The sequence below is a fragment of the Paroedura picta genome, chromosome 6, assembly GCF_049243985.1.
Source record: "Paroedura picta isolate Pp20150507F chromosome 6, Ppicta_v3.0, whole genome shotgun sequence".
In the NCBI taxonomy this organism is placed as follows: domain Eukaryota; kingdom Metazoa; phylum Chordata; class Lepidosauria; order Squamata; family Gekkonidae; genus Paroedura; species Paroedura picta.
In genome coordinates this window covers 4,275,452-4,294,111 of record NC_135374.1, presented here as the reverse complement: position 1 = coordinate 4,294,111, position 18,660 = coordinate 4,275,452, and the positions used below count along the sequence as shown (strand labels likewise).

Below are 18,660 nucleotides of genomic sequence, written 5' to 3'. Positions count from 1 at the left end.
TGTAGTCCATGGACATCTGGAGGACCACAGGTTGACTACCCCTGCTCTAGAGAGCTGGGTTTGATTCCCCATTTCTCCTCCGTGTGCAGCCAGCTGGGTGACCTTGGGCTAGTCACAGTCTGGTTAGTGCTGTTCTCAGAGCAGAGCTCTGTCAGCCCCACCTACCTTACAGGGTGTCTGTTGTGGGGAGAGGAAGGGAAGGAGATTGGAGGCCACTTCAGGGCTCATTTGGGAAGTGAAAAATGGGGCATAAAAACCAATCCATGTGAGGAAAATTGTTCCAGCCTACCTTGCAGAGTGGTTGTGTGGACTGCAGTGAGGCCATGTAGATGAAGCACTTCGAAAATACGGTAATGGCGTTTACTTAAAAAACGGCCTCTGGTTCGATTCGGAGAGGCAGATTCTCCTTGGTGCCTGTAGGAGATTTCCTGCGGGGGGTAAATATAAAAAGAGCTGAGCTGGAGATCAGAGATTTTAATTTTAGGCGTGGCCTGGTGCATCCAAGCAGGACAACTCTTGCAGTTAGAGCCGCCTGTACCTGACACTTAAATTACCACCTGTTGGGAAGAGAGAACAGGTAACTGCAGGGCCTTTTTCATCCATCATTAGGGAAGAACCTTTTAAAGCATTTCTTTAAGCTTGCATTTGCTGGCAGTGGCTCATGGGAATTGTAGTCCATGGACATCTGGAGGACCACAGGTTGACTACCCCTGCTTTAAGCCAGCTCTTCTCAACTTTTCTTGCCATCCTTTGGCTATCCAATGTGACGTGTTCACTTCAAGCACAGCCCCCCCCCCCCAAAAAAAATATGCACATTAAAACCTGTTTTGCTCATGTTTCCTGCCCTCCCAGGAATTCACTGATCGGTTCATAATCCCTCCTCCCCGCCCAAAAGGTGAACCCAGTCCAGCATCTGCCAACTGGGAGAGTCTCGTGAGAATATAACTCCTGAGAAACAAACACAGAATTACGTCCTAGATAGCCACTGGGGGTCACAATCGAGAACGTGCTGCCAAGTGCAGGGACCGGAAGAGCTGCTAGCCCTCTTTGCCGTGATCTGTGGGGTGGGGGCAGGAAGAGAGAGCAGAGTATTGGGGGAAGTGAATGAGTAGGGCAGAATTGTCAGATGCCTTCTGTATTTTTTTTCTTCTTCTTGGAGCCCTTGTGTCTTACAGATCTGACTTTGTATGGAAATTTTTTTTTTTTGCAATAAAAGGTTTTTTGGAGAAAACTACTGATTCGCAGGACTCAGCCCAAAGTGGTGAATATGGAGCCATGGGGAGGGAGGGGGGAGCCAGGGTCCTGGCCAGAACTTCCATTTAGATTGCTTGTGAACATGGGTGACCTTGCGTTTGAGAATGAGGAAGCCAGTTCCCAGATGTGAGGGGATTTCGGGCATCAGCATCTCAGGACACCCAGCATATGGTAGCCCTCGAGGTAGATGGCCAGGTGGGCTTTTGCCCAACAGGCCTTTTGATCGGCCACTGCCTGTGCAGATGTTTAAAATCACTTTGGTGGCTCAACACATCTTCCCTACAAAAAACACGATAGCCTGCATCCAGAAGCCAAGCACTGCTGGCCGTGGTTGGTATTTGGAATTTCTACTGTCACAGGATGATAACAGTGACTCATCTTGAACATTTTATAGAATCATAGATTTGGAAGGGACCTCCAGAATCATCTAGTCCAACCCCCTGCACTGTACAGGACACTCACAACCCTCTCGCTCATCCACTGTCACCTGCCTCCCCCTTGAGCCTTCCCAGAATCAGCCTCTCCGTCAGATGGCTCTCCAGCCTCTGCTTAAAAATCTCCAAAGATGGAGAACCCACCACCTCCCGAGGAAGCCTGTTCCACTGAGGAACCACTCTGACTGTCAGAAACTTCTTCCGGATGTTTAGAATTTCTTTTGCATTAATTTCATCCCATTGGTTCTGGTCCATCCCTCTGGGGCAAGAGAGAACAATTCTGCTCCATCCTCCACATGGCAGCCTTTTAAATACTTGAAGATGGCTATCAGATCCCCTCTCAGTCGTCTCCTCTCGAGGCTTAACAGACCAAGCTCCCCCAACCTTCATTTATTTATTCTTTCAATTTATTGTCCACCACTCCCATAACTGCCTCGTGGGGTTACAATTGTCCATGTTAAAAGCCCCATTAAAACAATTCCAGACATCCATCCATATACAATAACAGGTTGCTAAAAACTTTAAAGAACCATGGCAGTCTCCAACCCACTAACCCCCCCCCCCCCCCGAGAAGTCTAGTACAGGAGTGGGAGGAGGGAGCACGGATCACATGACTGATGCTTATGCTCTTAACGCTGGGTGACCCATCAGATCTTCCTCGCCATGCTGGCCTCAACTGTAGACCTGCCAGAAGAGCTCCCAACCCCTCACCATCTTTGTGGCACGCTCAACCAGGGGTCCCCCCATCTTCCTAAGCCATTGGACAGCTTCAGAATTCAGAACTTGAGAATTCAGGCTGTACATAAAGGCGGTCCCAAAATATCTACTGCAAAAGTTCAAGCCGGCCAGAGCGGGGGCTGCCCAGAACCGGATCAAATCAGCTTAGTCTCGGCAGGATTCAGAATTGCGTATGGAGATTCTTCTTCCTGGTCTCAGGCGCATGTTGACAGTCATGCACAGAAGCCTGGCTGAGCATGCCCAAGAGGGAGACACCTCCGCCCTTCCCCCTGGGTCCACATCAATTTGGAACTGTATGCATCCAAACAGGAGCGAACAGTTAGCATCACAAAGTTTAACACAGAAGGGTGGAGCCCAGCAACACCTTCCAGACCAATGAAGTTTTACTCCAGGTGTAAACTTTTGTGTGCTGCTTCAGGTACAGAAGCTGTTCCCAGCTTGGTGTAGTAGTAAAGAGCAGTGGTTTCTCATCTGGCAAGCTGGGTTTGATTCCCCCCTCCCCCTCCACACGCATCTAGTTGGGTGACCTTGGGCCAGTCACAGTCCTGTTAGAGCTGTTCTGACTGAGCAGTTCTCTCCAAGCCTCACCTACCTCACAAGGTGTCTGTTGTGGGGGGAGGAAAGGGAAGGCAATTGCAAGCTGCTTTGAGACTCCTCCGGGTAGAGAAAAGCAGGGTATAAAACCCCCTGGATTCTAACCTTGTCCTGCTGCTTCAGACCAGCCCAGCTTCCCCACCTGAATCAAAGTTAATGGAGTTTTGCTCACCAGAATGACCCCCGATGCTATCAGAGTTCAACCACCACCTGTAGAGTTAGGCTTACAGAGGAACCTACAAAACAGCCCCCAAAATTATATTCTTGCAGAAGCACCTGGTGTCCCCCCAGCTGGCAGCAATTGGGGGAGGAACGGGGAAACACACCCAGCTTGCCAGAGTAGAACTAGGGGCTCTTAACCACTGCACTAGCAGAACAGAAGTCACCAGGCACAGCTACCTGCATGTAAAGACTGAGGATATTCCGTTTCACAGGACCGGACAAACTGCATGTGCACACGAGAGCTCACACCCAGAATGAAAGTTTGTTGGTCTTCAAGGTTTTCCTGGACTCAAACTGTGCTCTACTGCTTGAGAGCAACAAGGTCAGGTGCGGGACCCTCTCTCTACGGGGAGCTGCTGAAGAAGTGTCCATGCGCACAACAGCTCATATCCAGAACTAAACCGTCTGCTAGATTCAAATTTTGTTTTGCTGCTTCAGACCAACAAGGCAACCCATCTGAATGTATCTAAACTTGTTTGCCTACATAGCCTTAGGTTCACTGCTGCCATCTGCCATTCAGAACTCTGTACCCCCCCATTAGGCAAGCATTACTGGGGTCACCACTTTGACTGTAGAGTATCAGCTCCAGATATACTTTCACTGCTTAGTATGCATATTGACAAACCATGCAAAACTGAATTACTAAAGAGAGCATTTCTACACAGGTAAGAGAGTTGCAATGTACTATACCATCTGCAAGGTTACTTTGGGAAATTTTGCCCATTGTGGTCTCAGGTGCTTTCAGCTTGCTGAAACTAGGACCGCGCAATGGAATATCACAATATGACAATTAAAAAACATGGAATTTTAAGAACACCTCACAAATTCATCAAATGAGCAAGACTGACTAATGGACTTCCTAATGAACTTCACCCGGACACAGGAGACACTTCCTAATGTACTTGCTAATGAACTCCACCCAGAGAGGATAAAGCACTTCCTAGTTCTAGTCTACCTCCTGGAATTCTTCCAGATAGGCATCCAATGCATTTCTCCCCATGTGAGAAATAAATAAAATGCCCAGCATCTGTCCACACATACTACACTTTGAGTGATATGATCATATTGACAGTGTCAAAAAAATAATAATAAAATTAAGAAAACCCATGGCGAATGAGGGCCCTGGATGGGTCATGCTTTTCAACCATATTCTCTACCACCGTGCCACTTCTGGGATTCCTTGAAGCCTGAAGAATGTTTCAGGGGTTTCTCAAGGGTAAATAAGTGGCACGAAATAGGGTCAGGGAAGGAGGTGAGTGATCCTGGAGGGCAGTCGCCAAAGTAGAGAAAACCACTCCTGGAAGATGAAGGAAACACCATGGAGGTAGACTGGAGAGTCTGTGCATGTTCCAAGTGATGCTAATCAGCATGAGACACCCAAAGGGGGATTTAAGCCAGACGTTGACATGTTTTGACTCTACAACCTCTGATCTCCGGAAGAGGTAGAAAAAAGACAAAGTAGTAACAGAGGTATTTTTCTGATTTTATTAAGAGATTTTTTTTTACAAGACTTCAAGCTGCTTGTGCCAGATGTTGGATAACCTGAAAGAAAGCACATGAGAAATGGGTCACTTTTAGACTTCTTATCAACGCCGAAGGGTGATAAAACCCAAAGAGCTCCCTTTACAATTCACTAAACAGATTTGTGGCTCTGCAGCCCACGACTCGGAATATGCCAGCGAGCTCAACAGGGTTGGGCCATGCACACACTAGAGGCTAGCATCAACCCCCTGTAGCAGCCCTGCGCAGCTGCCAATGGCGAGGATTTTATTCAGATCACCTGAGGAGGGCCCCTAGGACTTGTGTGGACTCGACTCTATTTCCCTCCCAGGAGCCTATACAGCAAGGGTGGCTAAACTGTGGCTCTCCAGGTGACCATGGACTACAATCACCATGCTGGCAGGGACTCATGGCAATTGTAGTCCAAAGAAACCTGGAGAGCCACCCCCTCTACACAGCCTTGGCCTTCCTCCTGCTCCCAATCCCTGGCCAACCTAACTTTTATTTGCCCCGGCTTCAGCTTGGGAAAATATGCACAGCATGTTCAGACCCCAGGCACTAATGGGTTTGCCACTCCCACATCAGGGGGCATGGGAGGAGAGGGGGAGGGGACCCTTTTGCCCCCTACGTCCCCCATTCTCCCTGCCCTATGCATTTGCTTTTCAGAAACCAAGGCGTGGGGGCCTGGCAACCCAGGAGATAGTTTTGAGATCTCAGAACATCTCAGTGAGCTTTTTGCTTAGCTTCAGAAATCTGATGAGATTCGGCTTAGAATCCTAGAGTTGGAAGGGACCTTGTGGGTCATCTAGTCCAACCCCCTGCACTAGGCAGGACACTCCCAACCCTCTCGCTCACCCACTGTCACCTGCCCTCCCCCATCCCGAACCCTGCTTGGGCCCTCCAGATCGGGGCAAGATGATCCTGTTGGGAGACCCAAGCGAAGCTGCTCACCCTCTCTATGCAGTGGGCACCGGCTGAGGCATGGGGGGCTGCTCCGGCTTGGTGCCCTTCTGCTCTGAGATGGGGGTGGTGGGCAGGATCTCTTCCTTGGGCTCCACGATGCTGACGTGATCGGGCAAGGGCTTCTTGGGTCCGATCTTCCCGCTCGGGTCCCAGGGCAGCATGATCTTCACTTTGATACCCAGCACGCCTGCGGAGACAAGTCACGGAGCTGAGCCGCCTGTGGAAGCCAGCAATGCCCACCCACGAGTGGGGAGATCCAGGTGCGAATCCCCATTCTGCCGTGGAATCCTGTTAGAGGAGACCATGGGGCCAGTCTCACACTCAAAGCCTAACCTGCCTCGCAGGGAGGATAAACTGGATGAAGGCTGGAGGTTGTAAGCCATTTTGGCTCTCTTATGGGAAGAAATTTGAGATAGAAACTTTGAGACTCCCCACCTTCTCCAAGCTGCTTCCCCTTGCCTTCCCTTCCTCTCCCCACCGCAGACACTCTGTGAGAGCTCTAAGGCAAGGGTAGTCAACGTGTGGTCCTCCAGATGTTCATGGACTACAATTCCCATGAGCCCCTGCCAGCAAACGCTGGCAGGGGCTCAAGGGAATTGTAGTCCATGAACATCTGGAGGACCACACGTCGACTACCCCTGCCCAGAGGCATTCCTCTGCTGCCCCCTACTGGTATCTTTGGCCAGCGGATGAAAACTTCTGCTTCATCTGGCGTACCCCCAATAACGTTACTGCTTCAATGTTACATTTCCTTCGTTATATCCCAAATTTATGTTGTTTAGTGCTCCCCCTCCCAATTTGCCAAAATACCCTGGAGATTCCCCCCCCTCCCCACACTCAACCGCTGCGGCTAGGCTAGTAATAGGAGCTAGATGGAAACAAGAAGAAATACCTGGAGTGAACACGTGGTAGGACAAGATCCAGGAGTTCGTTACGACGGCTAAACTGACTAACTTGGTAAATAGCTGCCGGAAGAATTCAGTGATTCCGGGAATCTTTTCTTGATTGATAAATGGAAGATTATTTCCTACCTGTCATAACACAGTGGCTGATAATTTAAGAGACATGGATATTTGTAACAGAGGAAGGTGCTGGGGAGTAATATTCTATGTATTGCCTAACATGTTTTTTTTTCCTTTCCTGTATTCTATCAGGACGCAAAATATTAAAACAATTACTGGCCCCTCTAGGAGTTGCTTATTTTATTTATGGGTTTATCCCCTTTTTCTCACTTGGGACTCCAGGGGGATTCTATGCAGACAATACACAATCTATGAATGGGACATTCAAAGAACAGGAAATAGTAATTACGGCTGGACATGCCACCAGAAGTCTAGACCAGGGGTAGTCAAACTGCGGCCCTCCAGATGTCCATGGACTACAATTCCCACGAGCCCCTGCCAGCGTTTGCTGGCTCGTGGAAATTGTAGTCCATGGACATCTGGAGGGCTGCAGTTTGACTACCCCTGGTCTAGAACACAGAATCAAAGCAGAGCTGAGGTGTACACAGGACACGTCAAATGATTCAGAAACTACATGGTAGGATTCTAGTTTCAGCAAGACACACACCAGGTTCTACAACATGGTCCCTCCTAATTTATCCGAGTAACCTTGTGAAGCGCTTAGTACACAGCAAGTCAACTGCCTGCGCAGAAAGTCCACTTGAGTAATTCGGTTCCACATTGTTCGCAGGAAGCCAGCAGAGGGGAGCCCTAGGTGTTTTAAACTGGATTTATTCTATTCATTAATTCCATTTTTAACAGCTCCAGTCTGTTCCACATAATATATTTCTGGAGGAGAAGCGTGTCTCATGGCTTAAGTGCCAACACCCACTCAGGGTGCCTCCTCCTTCAACTGGCTTGCCTGTCTGTCCAGCGGCCAGCCGATCACCTTCTGTCCCCCACCCCTGACTTTCCCTCCTCCTCCCACTTCCCTCCGAGGCTCGGAGGCTGCAGATCCCTGCTCCTGCCGGTGAGGTCCCCAACAGCTGCCTGCAGCCTTTCCAGGTCCTGGGGGGAGGCCGTCCGCAGAGTTCTTCCTCTCCCCACCCTCTTATCTAGCGCCTGTTGTATTCCTGAATGCAACAAGCTTAGCCCCTAGTATTTTAATGTTTGCCAACCTGGCTGGGTGGAAAGGTGGCACTCGTACATTTTAACAATAAATTAAGCAAATAAATATACATTAAAAACCTTATTGTGGCAATGCACATGAGTACTTGAGTCCCTTGGCACCTTTTAAGACTATACCTGCACATGAAAGCTTATGATGCTTTTAGCTGTTCAGGTGAGTCCAACTCTTGGCGATTCCATGGCACAACTGCTGTCACGATTTCTGATTTTGCACTGCTTCGTTAAGTTGTGTAATTCTCTGGCCAGTGTCCATTTTGACATCTCTGGTGGGCCTGGTTTCCTTTTCCCACTGACCAATCCTAGCACAACTGCTAGGATTAAGTTGGATTGCATGAAAACAGCCACAGTAAGCAAGCCGTAGTTTTGTGATTTTGCCTTCCAGTGATAGATCAGGCTTTATGCGCTGTAGTATTTTGTGACTATGAAAGCTTATACTCATGATAAAACTTCATCTGTCTTTGTCTTTTGAGCCAGTGTGGTAAAATGGTTAAGAGCAGCAGACTCCAATCTGGAAGAACCAGGTTGGACTCCCCGCTCCTCCACATGCAGCCAGCTGGGTGACCTTGGGCTAGTCACTGTTCTCTCAGCTGTTCTCGCTGAGAAGTTCTCTTAAGAGCTCCTTCAGCCTCATCAACCTCACAGGGTGTCTGTTTGAGGGAAAGGAAGGGCAATGTGTTTGTGAGCCACTGTGATACTCTTTTGAATAGTGAGAAGCGGGGTATAAAAACAGCTCTTCCTCTTAAAGTTACCAATCAAAGGACTCAAACATTGTTCTGCTGCTTCAGACCAACACAGCAACCCATCTGAATCTATCATGTTCTTCAAGCAGGCATAGTGTTCTTCTGGCGCATACCTGTCACTTAAAGGCAGGGGGTGGGAGTCGAGCCAGGTCTCTTGCGGGGTGACTGAAGAAACCCAAACTGGGCAGTGGCAGCCATCTCCCCAGTGGCAGGCCACAAAGCCACCAGGCGTGTCCGCCTCAGGTACTCACCCTGTCTGAGGAGGACGTGGCGCACAGCCGTGTCGACGTAGTAGTTGACGGGGTCTCCGCTGTGGATCATCAGGCCGTCCACGAATTTCATGGATTTGGCACGCTGCCCCCGGAGCTTCCCCGAGACCACCACCTCGCAGCCCTTGGCTCCGCTCTCCATGATAAAGCGGAGGACGCCGTAACACGCCCTAAGAGGGGAGGAGAAAAACGCCAGGCCGCGTCAGGGGAGAGTTCCCATCTTCACAACCCCCCTCCATTTCTCTGCATCAGCAAAAGAAACGGAAAAGGGCTCGCAAACCTGATGCTCAGCTCTCCCTTCTCAGACAAATGCCTCGAAATCATCCAAGGAAGAGGACACTCTGCCCGGAGCGCCCGAGCACAGCCCCACAAAACGTGGCCCTGAGCCGGTTACTCCGAGCAGGACGGTGTCCATTTCTGACTCGTCATCAGATCATCACAGAAGGGGAGCCGTTTGCGTTGTCCACAGCCCACAGCAAAAGCTGCCAGGCAGATGCACTCAGGTTTAGGAGGGCAACAGAGTGGGAGATCTCCCCAAGGCCAAGGCAAAGAACCTTTCCGACAAATATTTGTGGGATACTATCCAGGGGCAGGCATCAGCTGTGGCTGAACCGTTAAGTAGTGCACATTTTCAGAGGTCACAGCCTGCTTGGAAAGCCATGGTAGCAGCTGGATTTCTGTTCTGCAGAGAACTGTCTACAGGTTTCTGGGAGCACTGCTTGGGTCACTAGACCCAGCGTCTTGGCTTTCCAACTGACAGTCAGATGTCCAGCCAGCATGGTGAAGTGGTCAAGAGTGGCAGACTCTAAACTGGACAACCAGGTTTGATTCCCCACTTCTCCACGTGCAGCCAGCTGGAGGACCTTGGACCAGTTCACAGTTCTCTCAGAGCTCTCTCAGCCCCACATGCCTGTTTTGGGGAGAGGGAGGCACTTGTAAGCCCCTTTCCCCTCCTTCCTGCCCCCTGCAAGCGTGGGGAGACGGCAACCCGCAAGCACCAGTCCTGCCAGACACCTGGTGCCCCCTCTGCCCTGGGCCCTCAGGCCAGCTACGAGAGAAGAGCCACGCAGAAGCGAAGGAGTAGCAAAGCCTGAGACTTACCTACGCACCGCCAGCCCCCCCAGGAGCTTGTAGCGCAGGGACTCTGCTTGGGCGATGGCGCACAGGCCTCTCGTGGCCACCTTCTCGGCATACAGCTGGAAGAGAAAGGAGCGTCTCCGTCAGACAAAGCAGCCACGGGGGCTGGCAGAGGGCCAAGTGGGATTCCTTCTACCCAAGACAGGTTGGCTGAGAAAAAGCAGCTTGTGTCAGAGGAAGCGTCGCCATTAGCCCAGCACTGCCCCCCCACCTATTCTTGAGCCTGTGGAATTCTGGCCAAGTAGGGAGGGGGCAGCCACAAAATGGCTGCCATCACTTACCTCCAGCCACCCCGTGAAGGCCCTTAAGGCTGTGGGGCAGCAGCTGCCAAAGAAATGCTTCAAGAGAGGTGACCAGCCCATCATACCTCCAACGGCCAATCAGAACCCCCAAAGGCCAATCAGAACCCCCACAAACACTTAGTGGTGGCCAGGAAAGGAGGAGTGGGGCGTGGTGCTCTTGGGGACCCATCCCCTAACGACTGCTCTATTCAAGTGAAGACTGGCTGCTGTCGCTTGAGCAGAAAGGCTGAGCAGAGCTTAAATAACAGAAGAAGTTAACCATGCCGGCTTTTCTCACTCCCTCCGGCCAGTACTTACATGCCTGCAGGGGAGTCCCGGAAGCTTTCACAAAGCAGCTCGAGGGGCCGTCCTCCACTCCGCAGGCCGGGCCTACTAAGGCTCTGTGCCTTGGGAAGGTGCTTTGTGAACCAGCCATTCCAAAACAGCAACTGCACCTGTCGGCTTGAACCATCCAGACGCTCCCAGGGAGGAAGGGTCTTGGTGGCCAACACGACTAGGTGACTCTACTTGTTATGGCCTGGACTTGGACAAGCATCCTTCCAGGCAGGCCTAGTGGCACAGGGCGGGGGCAAAGTGACTGAAAACTTAACAGACCACAGTGAGAACCGGCAGAACTGAGGGCCATGTGCCAGAGGCCACAACACAGCCCAGCTGCTTCTTGCACAGGTTTCCCTCGTACAGTTCTCCACCTCAGTACCTAGAAGAGACTGGGGATGCTCAAATATTGCCCATCTAAGCCAATTCAGTGGAGGCAGAGCAGAGGATTTGTATTTTGTGGGTTTACATTACAGGTGGAAAGATGCCAGCGGTGGCTGGAGGACCGCTAGTCATTGATGCTTTAGGCCAGTTCTGCATTGGTCAAGATGGCCCATCAGGCCTATTCCAATGCTACGATTCTATAGAAAGCCGCCTAGCTTTCAAGTGCTCAGGGTTATGGCACAGCTGAAGTTTCATTCCTCCCACAGTTCTGAAAATCAAGCAGAGTTTCTGCTTACTGAGAGCATCAATGTATTTTTATCTTGTTAATTTGATGTATATACTGCTGCTCTCAGAAGTTCTGGCTCATGGTAGTTTACAACATATATATAAACTAGCAAGAAGGCCCATTGCACCCCAGGAAAGCAATGGGTGATCTCTCTCTCCCTCGCAGCACGAGCCATAGCAGGTAATCAGTGCTGCTCGTAGTAGCAGGGAATGGGGGCTCGAGTGGATGGCTCTCTCTGTTTCTGTCTCTCCCTCGCAGCAGGAGCCATAGAAGGTAATCAGGGCTGGTTTGCAATTTGGCAGGGCTCTCTGTGTGTGTGTGTCTCTCTCTCAGGAGTGAAAGCAAAGTGGCTAGTGTCCAGGGAGGGAGGGTGAGAGCTGTAGATGCACGGCCAATTAGGGTGCGGACAGCTTTGTTGGCTGCACCCTGATTGGCCCTATTCCAAAGTGGACAGCCAGGACACTCTCCACCCCCACCCCAGGGCTGTTTCACAAATGCTAAGAGGAACAATGGGTGGATAAGGATAAAACATATATAATAAAACAGTAAAATCACAATTACAAAAATGGAAGAAGCTTCCACAAAAAATAACACAGGCCACTCTTAATCCAGATCTGGGTCAGAACCAACCGGCAGCTCTCCCTTCTCAGACAAATGCCTCAAGCTCATTCAATGCAAAAGACACCCCTGTCAGAGCGCCCAAGCCCAGCCCCACAGAACGTGGTCCTGGGGAGGCGACTCTGAGCAGAGGGTGCCTATTTCTGACTCGTCATCGGATCATCACTGAAGGGAAGTTGGAACGGGAAACGCGAACAAAACCCAACCCGGCCCCCTTACCTCCACGCTTCCTTCGGGAAACCCAAAACGCTTCTGGACGACGGCCGTCAGCTCACGGATGCGGCGCCCTTTCTCACCCAGGACATTCTGAGTCCTGAAAGAAAGCAATGTGGACTGTCACACTTCATGCACAATTGTGTCATCTACTTTGGGCAAGCAATCACGGATCTTAGGTTTTAGGAGACCACCAGCTTCTTTAAAATCCAAGATACAGGGGCAGTGGGGATCTAACTAGTAAAAAGCAATCCCTCTCCTTCCTCATAAGCAATCTTAAAACAAATGGGAGATAAACCAGCTTACAGAATCCTAGAATTGGAAGGGACCTCTTGGGTGATCTAGCCCAACCTCCTGCACCATGCAGGACACTCACATCCCAATTGCTCATCTACTGTAACTTGCCACCCCTTTGCCTTCACAGAATCAGCCTCTCCGTCAGATGGCTCTCCACCCTCTGCTTAAAAATCTCTAGACGGAGAACCCACCACCTCCCAGGGAAGCCTGTTCCTCTGAGAAACCACTCTAACTGTCAGGAACTTCTTCCGGATGTTTAGATGGAATTTAGAATCACAGTGGGAAGGGATCTCATGGGCCATCTAGTCCAACCCCCTGCACTATGCAGGACACTCCCACGAACTTCTTTCGAAGGTTTAGACAGCATTACTTTTGCGTTCAATTCATCCCATTGGTTCTGGTCCATCCCTCCGGGGGTAAGAGAGAACAACTCGGCTCCATCCTCTACAGGCCACCCTTTAACTGCGTTAAATGAAAGCAGCAGATTGCTGTTTCTGCACTAGCCAATGTTCAAGGCAGGCAGGTGCTGCTATGCCACAAAAATCAGAGAAGCCCCTGAAATATTCTTCAGGCTTTGAGAAACCACAAAAGCAGCACCACTGTGCAGAATACGTTTGGGAAACATAGCTGTGTAAATGGCCACCCAGGGCCCCTCCCCTTCCCATCATCAGCCATTTGTGGAGGGGTGGATGGTTTCATGTGACTATGTATGGCCCTATCACCTGATAAACATTTAACAAATCGCACTCATTTGGCAACTTCTTCCACAGCTGTCAAGCAACCCGAGGGTTTCACAAAAACCTGGTTGAGGAAGCTGGCGTTAGATGGTGTTACATGCAACCTTCTGGGTTCAGTCTATGCAGAAGAGCAGAGGTCCCCGAAATCCCAGTGCTAAAAAAACTGAAAGCCAGCTACTTTTTTAAAAGTGAAAAACAGTCAACAAAAATCCAAGCAGCACACGCAGATTGTGGGAGCTCTTCGATTGTAAATAAATAAACAAGCCCACAGTGGCAAAGTAAAACCCGGTGGCATATAAATCAAGGGGGCAGGTAGATTACCTGGTCGCAAGGATGATGATCTCTGTCCTGGTTGGGGTGACCCTGACCTCCACTCCGGAGTAGCCATCCTCTGCCAACTCCCGAGTCAGAAACTCGTTCAGTTCTGCTTTGAAGATGCCATCTGCCACAAACTAAGGAGAGAAAAAACAAGCCAGGTTATGAGAAACCATTCAAAGGACCCCAGAAAGAAAGCCAGCAAGAAGTAAACTGATGCCTGCTAGTTCTAGTGTGAAAACCCCGCTGTAGCATCCCCTGCCAATTCAGTACCTGCAAGCCTTTATTTATTACAAGCAAAGGTGCCCAGTTCCTTCACAACTCCCCACTGGTCCGTGTTGACCACACTGGTCCATGCAGGGAGATGTCCTTTTCTTGAAAATTTTCAATTCTGCCTTAGGAAGTGTTTAGACTGGAAATAAAATAATTTAAGACATAGAATCGTAGAATTGGAAGGGGCCATACAGGCCATCTAGTCCAACCCCCTGCTCAATGCAGGATCAACCCAAAGTCTGGGCCAGGCTGCCGAATTGCAGAGATGGATTTTTAAGTGAATGTTTATTTATGGCAAACACAAACGCACCGTTCTGCAGTTGAAGCATCTACTGAGAGAAAATGTTACTCTGCTAAAGTGAACTGGGAATCAACTATTGATAAGGAATACTTTTATGGGGGGGGGTGGTACAGGTGGATACCAGCTGGGCTTTCAAGCTGTTCCCAAACTGGTTTAAGCAACTGTATTCCATTTGCATAAAACAAACCCCACAGTGTTCCCTGTGCTACAGCAGCTTAGGATGCGTCCCTGAGATTTGCCTACACAGGAGCAACCACACTCACCAAGCCACTGAGACTTATTCTGAAAGCTCTCTCTGCAAAAAGTAACACGTTAACCTCACACTGAATCTGGCTACCTGTTGAGGTCAGGATCGTCTACTCAAGACAGGCAGCTTCTCTTCCAGAGTCTCAGGCAAAGGCTTTTCCCATCACTTAATGCCTGGCCTTTTTAGGTGGCGAAGGCAGGGACTGAACCTGGGACCTCAAGGCTAATGTCTTCGCAGGAGTATCACCCCAGGAAGGTCTACTAGACCAGGGGTAGTCAATGCGTGGTCCCTCCAGATGTTCATGGACTACAATTCCGATGAGCCCCTGCCAGCATTTGCATATCACAGCGCCAGATCCCCAAGCATATGTACAGAGTATTAAAAAATTAAACTCCCTGCAAGAAGAAATCTAGCACGGCAGGAAGAAAAGCAAAGGTTCTACCCAGTTCTCTCTGCTTTATGCACAGAGGCGCGCCCCCCCCTTCTGAAGTGCTGCAGCCCAGCAGGCCATGAACTGGGGCAAAACCATTAGAGAAGCGGGGGGGGGGGAGAAGCTAAGGCAGAAGGACCATAGAAAGGGCTTGGCTTGCAAACGGCGGGGTCCCCCCGCACCGAGTTCAGAGCGCTTTCCTGCAAGCCCAGAGCCTCCGATGTCCCAGCGTGCCCCGCGCCACAAACCGGCCCTCCATCCTCTGCCCTGCCGCCATGTTGCTCCTGTCAGGCCTTCGCCTGGGATGGGGGGCAGCTCCAATCGGCCGCCATCCGCCGCTGCCGCCGCCCCCACGGCTCCCCCGCCGCCCTCGGGACGCCCAACTCAGCCCGCCGCTTCTCTTCCCACCGGTATTCCCGGCTCCGCGATCACCGGCGCCCGCGTTATGGAGCGCGTTCCCGGCCCAGGCCTCACCTTTCGCTTCTTGGAGATCTGCACCGCCATCTTGAGACACGGGCGAAAAGGAGGCCGCTTCCGCTTCCGCCGTGGATTATAGGAGCAATCCGCCGCCGTCTATTGGCCTGCGGAGATCACGTGAGTGATAGTAGCCGCGATGCATGCCGGGAAGTCTATTGGGCATCTGAGGCTGCCGGTTGTTCACGTGTGACGTTTCGCCACTTCTTATTGGTCGGTATTGATCACGTTGGGGCACAGGTGCAAACTGGGTAAAGTAGTTTTTAAAACTTTAGGCGCCGGTATAGGATGAGTTCTGAGGGGAAATAGAGACAATTTCAGATTGGGGGAAAAACCATTTGAGTAGTGAAAAATATTAGATTATGATATTCGGTAATCCTCATGAAGCTTGGTGGGTTACCGTGGTTCAGTCATTTTCTCTCTCTCTGATTTCAGTCTAGCCTACCTCGCAGGTCTGTTGTAAAGAAAAAAATCGAGTGAAGAAAAACTATGCATTTTCCAATGATCTCCCTGGAAGAAAACGAGCAGGATGAAGACTCACAAAATTATGGATCATTTTGAGTATTATTTAATTTATATATCACCCTCCCAGCAGAGCTGGCTCAGGGTAATATTTATGTACATATTTATTAAATTTTTATGCCGCCTTTCTCTGGGCATAAGAGCGGTTTACGATATCCAATTATTATAATTGTTGTTGTTGTCAGTTTCGAAGTCGTGTCCGACCCATCGCAACCCCACGGACAATGATCCTCCAGGCCTTCCTGTCCTCTCCCATTCCCCGGAGTCCATTTAGGTTTGCCCCGACTGCTTCAGTGACTCCATCCATCCACCTCATTCTCTGTCGTCCCCTTCTTCTTTTGCCCTCAATCGCTCCCAGCATTAGGCTCTTCTCCAGGGAGTCCTTCCTTCTCATGAGGTGGCCAAAGTATTTGAGTTTCATCTTCAGGATCTGGCCCTCCAAAGAGCAATCAGGGTTGATCTCCTTTAGGACTGACCGGTTTGTTCGCCTTGCAGTCCAAGGGACTCGCAAGAGTCTTCTCCAGCACCAGAGTTCAGAAGCCTCAATTCTTTGACGCTCGGCCTTCCTTAGGGTCCAACTTTCGCAGACATACATTGCAACTGGGAAGACCAGTTGCAACTGGGAATTATTATAATAATAAAAGATAATCAGTTAAAGATAGTAAAATAATTGTATACAGTACAATTATAGTTAAATTATTTAAATAATTAAGGTAAAGGTATCATGTCTGACCCTTGGGGTGACGCCCTCCAGCGTTTTCTTGGCAGACTCAATACGGGGTGGTTTGCCAGTGCCTTCCCCAGTCATGACCGTTTACCCCCCAGCAAGCAAGCTGGGTACTCATTTTACCGACCTCGGAAGGATGGAAGGCTGAGTCAACCTTGAGCCGGCTGCTGGAATTGAACTCCCAGCCTCATGGGCAGAGCTTTCAGACTGCATATCTGCTACCTTACCACTCTGCGCCACAAGAGGCTCATATTTAAATCATTAAACGATTTTAAATCAAATAAAACCCCTATCTGGGATAAGAGCACACAAACTACTGATGGTTGCAAGCTTTAAATGCAACAAGTTGGAATTAAATCCCATTTGGGGCCCACTGTCAACTTTTAATTATTTATTGATACCTCTGTTGCCTCCCATGGAGACCCAATACAGCTTGCAACATGCCCTCTTTCCCCATTTTGCTCTGAGGAGGGCTGCCGGTTCCAGTTTGGAAAATACCTGAAGGCAGGATCAGCCTCAAGCATCCAGGAGAAGGATCAGTCCAGCCGCTGCTTGAAGACGGCCAGTGAGGGGGAGCTCCCCACCTCCTGAGACAGCCCATTCCTCTGCTGAACTAGACTCCTAGAATCCTCGAGTGGGAAGGGACCATGCAGGCTATCTAGTCCCACCTCCCTGCTCAAGGCAGGATCAGCCTCAAGCATCCAAGATAAGCCTCTGTGCAGTTTACATTTTTGTGTAGGATTTGGGCAGATTCTGCAGAAAAACCCAACAGGAAAGAAAGAACGTTCTCCTACAATTGGTAGTTTTCAAGAGTGACCACACGAGGGCAGGAGCTCCCTACCTAATCCACCAAACATTTTGTGGGGTGTGGAGTGCAGGGACAGAATAGCATCACTAGATGATCATTTGCTCCCCATTGCTGGATTTCTCCACAGCAGGACCATCTCACCAGGGCCAGTTCAACCTGTTCTGTGCCCTACAAGAAGAAACCGCTTTATTGGAGTCCAGGAGCTCCTTGGAGACCTTCATCAGATACAAGCAGGATTGGAGATCCCCGAGTCCTTATATCCCAGCCTGATAAGGATCCAGTGTCCCTATTCACCCCCCCCCCCCATGTTGTAATCCCTCCTTGCAGCTTCGGTCAATGAACGGCCTGGAAGATTAAAACGTTCTCCCACCGCTTTTTGAGTGCTTTGATTTCACGTTTATGCACGTCACAGCCTTTCCTCCTTCTGATGCGGCTGCCGGCTGAGTCCGAGCACAGTAGCTGTATGCGTTCAGGTGACGCCGTTCTCTTCCTTCCTGGAGCTGCATCAGCCAGGAGCAAGCCAGTCCGCTGCAGAGCATCTCCCACCTCTTTGTTGCGCTGCCACAAATGCTCATGGGCAAGGCCTGCGAAGAACATCGAGTCCTGTGCCTTCGATGTCTGGAGACGGTGTGATTTCAGCCGGCAAGTAGAACCTCAGTTCGCCCATCTACAAGAAAGCCCCCTCTTGCACAGTTCCTCCGTTATTCCCGGGACCTCTGCAGGGCATAATGCCACAGAGTCCACCCTCTGAAGCAGGCTTTCTTCTCCAGGGGAACAGATCTCTGCAGTCTGGAGGTGGCCTGCAGTTCCAGGGATCTCCAGCTGACAAAGCTGTCAGTCTTCTCTCTATCATATGCCACAAAATCGCTCACCGGAAAGCGCATTTTTTGACAGGTCTCTCTAAAGACAACCAGTAAACCATGAAGAATTTCTTGCCTTCCAATAAACCATGAAGAATTTCTGGCCCTGCTTGTGGACCTCCTGATGGCCCCTGGGTTTTGGCCTCTGAGTGTAGGACTGGATGGGCCATTGGGCTGACCCACCAGGGCTTCTCTTCTGTCCTCATGCTGTTCTTAGGAATGACCTTGAGCTTTGGAACGGTCGCGGTCTGGAGGAAGGGGAAACGAGGAGAACACTCCCCATAAATTGCCCCCATAAGCGGAAAAGCTTTCAGGCTCCTCTGAAGAAGCATTTCTGGAGCTGTTAAGAATCCCAGGAGGGCGGAAAGCAGAGAAGAGCCTTTGAGGCAAGGGGTGTGTGTGTGTGTGTGTTGCGGAATGGAAGGGATCCTCAGAAATGATAAACTGTATCCTGGCAAGGAGCAGTTCTGCATTTGTAGCCAAGGTCCGTTATTTCAGAATGACTGAATCACAGAACCATAGAGTTGGAAGGGACCATGCAGGCCATCTAGTCCAACCCCCTGCTCAACGC

General features: G+C 50.3%; 1 protein-coding gene and 2 non-coding genes across 3 annotated transcripts; all 3 read right to left on the bottom strand.

Moving 5' to 3' along the window:
• Positions 1 to 4,713: 4,713 nt before the first annotated feature.
• RPS3 (ribosomal protein S3) lies at positions 4,714 to 15,330 on the bottom strand. Its single transcript, XM_077341226.1, has 7 exons — positions 15,173 to 15,330; positions 13,454 to 13,584; positions 12,105 to 12,198; positions 9,945 to 10,039; positions 8,826 to 9,013; positions 5,694 to 5,892; positions 4,714 to 4,784 (listed from the first exon to the last, which is right to left on the bottom strand). Exons 1-6 carry the CDS (start codon positions 15,200 to 15,202, stop codon positions 5,699 to 5,701), a joined length of 732 nt encoding a protein of 243 aa, XP_077197341.1. The 5' UTR covers positions 15,203 to 15,330; the 3' UTR covers positions 4,714 to 4,784; positions 5,694 to 5,698.
• On the bottom strand, positions 9,140 to 9,288 carry LOC143840859 (small nucleolar RNA SNORD15). The gene has a single exon (XR_013232450.1). It is a non-coding gene; the product is annotated as a small nucleolar RNA SNORD15 (small nucleolar RNA).
• Positions 11,909 to 12,056, bottom strand: LOC143840860 (small nucleolar RNA SNORD15). The gene has a single exon (XR_013232451.1). It is a non-coding gene; the product is annotated as a small nucleolar RNA SNORD15 (small nucleolar RNA).
• Positions 15,331 to 18,660: the final 3,330 nt, after the last annotated feature.